Genomic DNA, 8,109 nt, shown 5'->3' on the forward strand with positions numbered 1-8,109 from the left:
TCAAATCAACCAAATCTATGTTTTAGAATTTGTGATAGTAAGAATTATGTCTCCTTAATAAATTATAAAATACATAAGTCTAAAACTAAATAATAAAGAATTAAAAACATATTAGACGCAATAAAGGTACTTAACTACTTTTTATAATTGATATTGTTATTAGATTTACTGAATAAAATTTTTATCATTATTTTAAAAGTGTAAAAAATTAACACTCTATAATCATATTTTAATACCTACATAAACCTTAAATATATATATAAAAATACTCTAAAAATTAAACATGATTAAGCAAAGATACATTTTAAGGCCTGCCTTAATCCTCAACTTACAACATGATTGCAGATATTTGCAGCACTTACACAATGTAAGTGCGCATTATCTGTGAGACCCAACACTTCTACTTCAGTTGTACCAACACCATGAAGTATGTAACTACAGCACCCAAGACCTGGAATAGATTAATTTCGTTATATTTACCTTAGTTTGTTAGTTTTTTAAAGTCTTTATTGTTCATAAAAAGAAATTGAATTTAGAAGAATATGTACAATGGCGGACTTATTAATTATATATAAGCTTGATTAAACCCTCTTTTTGTTTTGTTTGCACATTTAATTTCCATCATACATATTTATGTCACGCTTCTTTACTGGAGTGACTTTATCTTTCCACTTGCCATTACTATTATGTTTATTAGAATTTTTTTCAGCTGCTTCCAAGAGAAGATGGCGGTCGATCTTGGAGAGGCTCTGTATTATATAAATGACCACGATACTAAAATTTGGTTTAATCACAATTGGCCACGATATAGAAAGTCATCATCAGTTTAACGCGACTCCATTTTCTCTTACCCACTTTATATCACGATCCGCACAAGTGGTTTCTTCACCAAGTTTTTCTTCGTCGTAAAAACAATTGAAGTCATACTCACAGAAGCAAATAGATCAAGTGACACAGTGAAGAACTTGGCTCCTGAGATGCTCATAGCCTTCTGGCATTGCTGACAGACGATCTGAACGAAGGTTTTGGCTTCTTCCGACCCGTCGTACCATTGGCAAGAATAAGCCGCTTCCATTACTGACGAGCTCTATAACATGATATCTTTTGATTGACACGTTATTTTTCGACTAGTAAACGTTTAGGAAGAAATCTGTTTTTAAGTTCTGTCACAGGCAAAAATTTGAGCATAGCCTTTTGAACTGTTTAAAAACATGGTTTAATGAAATTATGTTTACTCTTCATATTTTACGAGTCAAGTCATCTTACCTCCTCAATGAGTTGGTTTCCAAAAACGCAGAAATGGAACACTTGGCCGAGAGTGTAACTGAGATAGCCAATCGTACTGAACGCGTATACATTTATACCGTCAATCTGAAAAACGCATTGGTTATAATATTGTATATTATGAGCAAGGGAGTGTTCGTCTTCATCATGATGTAAGAAGCGTTTAACTTTCTTTTACATACTTATTATTACGTCTTTATCGCTTACACGGTAGACGGAGGCAACAGTCTTGTAAAAGTCTGAACTTGAAACGCTACATTAGCCTACATCCGAAAGTTTAACATTTGGCGGGTAAGTTAATCAAATTTTTAGGTTATTTTAAATTGGGACACCTAAGTTTTGCATGTCAATTTCCTAGGCAAATCTTTGTCATTTGTCTTATATCTATGTTATTTATTTTTGAATGCAGGCAAGTGAACATCTTTGTTTACTTATCCCAGAAAATGGTACATCACAGGAAAACCTTTTTTAATGCTACCTTCCTTAGAAATACTTCGTCAAAAGTTGATAGTTTTACTTAGATATTAAGTAGATTTGTTTATTATTTCTGTGATTGACTTATAATTCAATTTAGACTTACCTTAGTTGCCTGATAAGCCAAAAGCGTCAAAGTTATCGTGGATATCAACATGTGGAACAGTAGAGCAGTACCATAGGTGTCCCCTATTGATGTAACTAATCTGAAAATACGGATAATATAATTCATTATTCCATATACTCAGATGTCGTAAAAGGCGATTGAGGTAATTGGAACATGCATCTAGTGTAGTTTTTACCACGATTCATACATACATACATTTAATCACGTCTATATACCTTGCGGGGTAGACAGAGCCAACAGTCTTGAAAAGGCTGATTGGCCTCGTTCAGCTATTTGGCTTTAAGATAGAATTGAGATTCAATTAGTGACAGGTTGCTAGCCCATCGCCTAAAAGAAGAATCCCAAGTTTATAAGCCTATCCCTAAGTCGCCTTTTACGGCATCCATGGGAAAGAGATGGAGTGGTCCTATTCTTTTTTTTATTGGTGTTGGGAATCACACGGCACACCACGATTCAATGTGTATTAAGGCTCCCCTGCAAATGCTGCAGAGGCCAGTCGGGAGTCGCTTCAAGCAAAAGTCTGATTTACATTATCAGCAATGAAGTGGGTAAGTCAGATGGCACCACGGGTTCTTCTGCAAAAGTGAGGAGGAAGAAGAAGAAGAATGTTCACGTACAAAATCTTAATTCACCTGCCCAATTCACAAGTTATTACGAAAAAACCGTTACCACCACCCTACACTACAGAGGCAAAATGAACCCGAATAAGAACCGATCGATCGTTATAATTGTCCAATCTGAAACACCTGAGGGCTCTCATTGAAGACGGTTTGAAAAATGGCGGAAAATCAATAACAAGGAATGTTCTATTTTTTTTCGATATAAATAATATAAAATTTTGCTTTCGTTTGGGACTTCGCTCCCGTGAAATGTGGACTGTGTGTATTATTATCTTAAGATTTTGTAATTATATTCGCTTTTCATATAGATTAGTCGACTATTTAAAGTACGAAAAAAATACTTCTACGTTTTCTTTTACGGAACGTTTGGCATAGTGCTAGTAGTTCTGCCTCTAAACAACAGGCCCCGCCTTTGATCTTCGGTTAGGTCATGATGACAGATTAACATTTTTTAATTAGATTACATACATATAATCTCGTCTATATCCCTTATAGGCTACACAGAGCCAACAGTCTTGAAAAGACTGATATGCCACGTTTAGCTGTTTGGCTTAATGATAGAATTGAGATTCAAATAGTGACAGGTTGCTAACTCATCGCCTGAAATAAGAATAAATGTATTTTGAGTAGGTCATTAACTACTCTGGGGCTAGTTCAGTCTGTAATTTGCCTCGTATACATTTATTTATTATCCCATCAGCCTTACCTGTTCACGCGTTGTCTTTGCATTTGGCGACGCGAAAGTATTAACCGACTTTGAAAGGAGGAGCTTTCCCAATTAGACCATGTAGGCTTTATATGCTATTTTTAAATTATCCCATACTTACCTTACAACGTGTTTATGCCTCTCCACCCAGTATTTAATAGCAGATCGAGCCAACATCTCCTGTTTTTGGGACAACCCATTCGGATTGTTGTTCTGTTGGCCGAAGGTCTGGAGTCTACCGCCAGCCCCTCGCAGCGTCATGCCGAAGTCTTGTTGCGTGGCGTATATACCACGTATGTCCATGTCCACGGGATCTGGCACTTTTTCTGACTTTTCTGTGTTAAAAGAAATTTTATAGATTTTTTTAACTTTCTGAAAACATATTAAATATATTATTGTCTGCCAGCTGCTTTTCGCAAATCTCTCTGCAGATTGACGAATCAATTAACAGAAAGTATGTTATAAATTTGAGGTTCTTTTTATCGATTGGCTAGTAATTTTTGGATTTAAATTCTTACCTCTCTTTATCTCCATACTTAGGAAGCTTTTCATTACTACCTTCGTAACAAGATTATTTAAAATAATTTATTTACAGTCAAATTTTTAGCAAATCTTAACCCGTATTAATATTTTAGTTCTTGTATTAAAATTGAACAAATTACCGAAACTTATAAATAAAGATCGTTTGATAATAAACTCACCTGTAGAAGAAACTCTAAAAAGCTCCGCTGTATTCGGCCTATACGTGTCTAAAGACGCACTGAGCTCCATCAGTGGCTTCATAATGGCCTTCAGATGCTGTAGTTGTTCGCACGCGAAGATCAACCATGAGCAAAACATGACGTCCATGAGATTAGCTGTTATCATGGAGAAGAACAGCCAGTAGACCTAGAAGAAAATATACATTGAGAACTGGGGCACACTAATGGCCAATTGATTTGGTCAAGTGTATTTTACTGCTAATTTTTATTGTACGTACATACATAGTCACGTCTATATCTCTTGCGGGGTAGACAGTGCCAACAGGCTTGAAAAGACTCACGTTCAGCTGTATGGCACATGGTATGATGGGATTGAGTTTCTGACAGGTTGGTAGCCCGTCGCCTACAAGATTAATCCCAAGTTTATAAGTTTTGGGTTAGGTTCTAGCCATTATAAGGGGAATTTTACTACTTATTTTATTTGACTTTGTAGGTAACTCACAAAATCCCTATCTTCCTATTTCCGTGAGAATTTCCTTTTTGTACTCCCCTAAACATAACAAGTGGAGTTCACATGTCACATGTCAGCTTCTTACGTCCAGGTTAATCTTGTCTGTTAGTAATTCTGCAGTCATACAAAAGTTTTATGTAATTTATTGATTGGTTTATTGATTAATCAGCCAAGAAGCGAAATACATGTAGAGACAACTCATGCGCATGTAAAACGCTTAGTGTCAAATTCGATTTCATTCACTTTATGATTTGAATTGGTCAACCTTAAAACTTAACTAAGGACAATACTGGTTTACATAAAGACAATCATAGATTTCCAATTATCCAATTATCTAATTATCCAATGTTAAGTATGATAATAAATATGGTCTTTACTTTAATGGTCTTTACCTGGAAAGCAAAAGCAATGATGTACATAGACCCGCCCATGGCATCGAAGGGGTACCAGGTCTTCAGAGGCAGTCTGGGAGCAGGCTCAGATATAGTCTCATTAGTCTCCTTGTTGGCTATCAGGCGAACTGATTCGCCAAAGAACGTAAGTGTCACCCAACCTAAAAATTTACAGAATTAACTTTCCAAATCTTGAGAGGAAGTGGAGGTGCTTGTGCCTACGAAATAAATATTTGACTAATCGAGGGAACCAAGTGAGGTCTACATTGGTAGGTAGGTAGTTAATTGCATCTTGTGGCAAAAATTCATTTTTTGCATGTTTGTTTAAACGCAATACCATTCGAACGCAACGCAAGACCAGCTGGTCTGATTTTGATGAAATTTATAATCTGTCATCTGTGTTTTTTTTTTAAATTCTCAGTTATTTTTTAACTGTTCGCGAGTTCTAATTTAATTGCTTAGGCGAATGTCACGTCTAAAGAAAAAAAACCGTTTATGTAGTATAAACTGTATTTTTCATCTTTAGTTAGTCTTAATGATTTTTCTACCTCTTTACCAATTTTTATCGCGCTTAGTCTAGTTTTTTTGTTTCTCCGTTAAAAATGAAATTACAAAAATCGCATGCACTACTAATATCCAATCGGAAGATATTCCCTTTGCGGCAGTTGAGCTACAAAATGCATTAGAGTAGCTTTTACCAGAGTGAAATGGGAACAGGTGTGTTTCCGGGTGATATTTGACTTCTTCTTAAAAAATGAGTTGCGTTCAACAACAGTAAATTTAAATTAAAAAAAAACTCGTATATTAATCTTCTTCTTCCTCCTAACGCTAACACCGGTTACATACTTATGACCTGAATTCTTAAATGGGTGTGTCGGATTTTTACACAAAAACCACTGCCGTCTGTCCCCGCAATCTTTCCAGGGGAACCAAACCGATATTGTGTTATGGTGAAGTAATTTTAGTTAAGTATGGATACTTACTGACAACAGAGAAAACAGTCATAGAACAGATGAAGTATAAGAGCCGCCTAATCTTGGTTAGAGCTAGTTGATGATGGCGTGAGTCCGATTCCGTGAACAGGGGGTGGCTGTTTGACTGGTTCCACACTGCCAAGGTCCTTTTGTGAAATGAGATAAACAATGAATGAGATAAAATATTTATATATTTTGTGCTACCAATTTACTATATTTAAGTATTCAACAACAAACAAACAAATCTCTACACCTTTATTAATCCGACTAAAAAGTCCTTTTAAAAACAAAAATCTAAAGTGAAGAATGTTTTCCGAAGAGCTGATCATCTTTCTTTACTTCTTAAAGAAATTGTTCTCGTCATGTGGTGAAACCATCCAGCACTTTGTGAGGTAGACGACATCCCACATTACGCTAACCATAATTTAAATGCTAATTGCATTAATCAAGAGAATACATCATCCATTACTAATAAGGAAGACGTACATACATACGTGCTTATTATATTAACGTGAAAGAAGCAATAGACAAATGAGTTGGAGAACCAATCATCAATAAAGACAACTTTACTCAAAGTTTTCGATCATAAACAAATGCAATGTTTAAGATGTTATACCTGTAAAAGCTCTTGGAATTGAGCGCGAAGAACAACAATTTGATCACCGTATGAGCGAAGAAAAGAACGGTGATAGTGTTAGCTGTTAGTTCGTTCACTTCATCGGAGTACTGCGCCATATTGACAACCATACACACATAGTTGATGACGATTAGTATTGCATGCACGCTAGAATAGATCTTGCGTAAGAGCATGGACATGCCAGAGTTGTCTGAAAGATAATGCTCAATGTTAAATTTATAGGTGTTAATAGTTTTATAATTTACTAAAAATTACTGTCAATACGTTTTATTGTCCTCATTTTTTAATAAGACGAATTTGAAACTATTAAATTCTGTTGCTTCATTATTTTTTTTTTTATTATTGGGTGCAAAACTGTCATTAAAAAATTTTTTACCTGAATAATAATTGAATAAGAAGTGTCCTGAAGCTTGCATCAATTTGATGTTGGGCATCAAATCGGACACAAGGCCCTGGGCTTTTACTTTGTTGTTCATCATCTGCAAAATCATGATTAGTTTGACATATTGTTAATATTATCTTTTTAATTCCAATAAAATCTATTTTATTATTAACACTTTCTACTTTAACAACAATGTGTTCAGTGGTGTAGGAGTTCTCATCAGCGATAAAATTCTAAAAGTATTAAGTGGTTTTCTTTATAGTAACTTAATCTTCGTCTGCAATCCTAGATATATTATCATTTAGAATTTTATTTTACGCATTACTTATATAATTACCTTGACCGATTATAATGTTTTACTTTTACCAAAAATATTCAAAAAATATTTTTTCAAAGATATGATCTTTATAATCTAGTCCCTAAACTCCCTTAAATCACATTTTTGATATTTCTATAATTAATATCAACATTGAAGTCATCAGCAGACGTCTGATCCTTGTATTGGTTGCTTTCGACTAAGTGTTTGATTTGATCGATTTTTCATTTCATTGTCATTACAACTTTCGCACTGACGTGTTTCAATTTCAAAGTCACACTGACCAACAAAGTGTAAGGGTGTATCCACTTAAATATCGAATGGTATCTTTCGTACTAAGCCTTCATCATCTACATTGGCAGGCGCAACTCAAATTCAAATTCAAAATTTCATGATTCATCTCATTTCTATTAATTGTAATCTGTATCATTAACTAAGTTGTTATCACGTTATCATCTTCATTTTTAATCTACTGAGTTAAGTAGAGAGAGTGAAAAATATTAGAAAATGACAACCGAACAAACATAAGAGTGTGAAGCTGGAAAAGATGAGAGAAAAACTTATGAGCATCAAATCAAAACAAGATAATTTCATCATGACTTCGGTACCTAGTCCAAAAGCGGTCCTTTAGACTCAATAGCAAGAACGTTTTACACTGAAAAGGTTTCGTAAACACCAAAAAAATTTAAAATTTCATTGCCAGTGAGAATGCTACCTATTTCATGGGAACAAACACGTGTAAAACACTGAACAGCTGTGGTTTCTTACTTTTAATTATGTATAATACAGTATTGAGTACTATTACGGCTATATACTGTCAGATCGATGGTTAGATCCAATATTGAAACAATTTTGTTTGTATCGTTTTGTTTGTACGGTTTGTTTACTGTTTGTTTAATTTTCAATGAAGTTTCAATTTTGATGTCCATTGAATTTGAATTTAATGACTGGTAAATCGCAGAACTTAATATGAGTAATAATATAA

The 8,109-nt window shown here is 34.5% G+C and overlaps 1 protein-coding gene across 2 annotated transcripts; it reads right to left on the reverse strand.

Annotated features, from left to right (window-relative positions):
* Window positions 1-400: 400 nt before the first annotated feature.
* Window positions 401-6,905, reverse strand: LOC106129871 (odorant receptor coreceptor). 2 transcript variants are annotated; one of them, NM_001312671.1, is given in 10 exon segments: window positions 401-451; window positions 932-1,087; window positions 1,267-1,371; window positions 1,865-1,964; window positions 3,333-3,546; window positions 3,913-4,099; window positions 4,816-4,976; window positions 5,799-5,935; window positions 6,406-6,616; window positions 6,803-6,905. In NM_001312671.1, coding segments are annotated over 10 exon segments (1,425 nt in total).
* Between the last annotated feature and the right edge of the window lie 1,204 nt (window positions 6,906-8,109).

The sequence above is a fragment of the Amyelois transitella genome, chromosome 22 (genome assembly GCF_032362555.1).
Source record: "Amyelois transitella isolate CPQ chromosome 22, ilAmyTran1.1, whole genome shotgun sequence".
Taxonomy (NCBI): Eukaryota; Metazoa; Arthropoda; class Insecta; order Lepidoptera; family Pyralidae; genus Amyelois; species Amyelois transitella.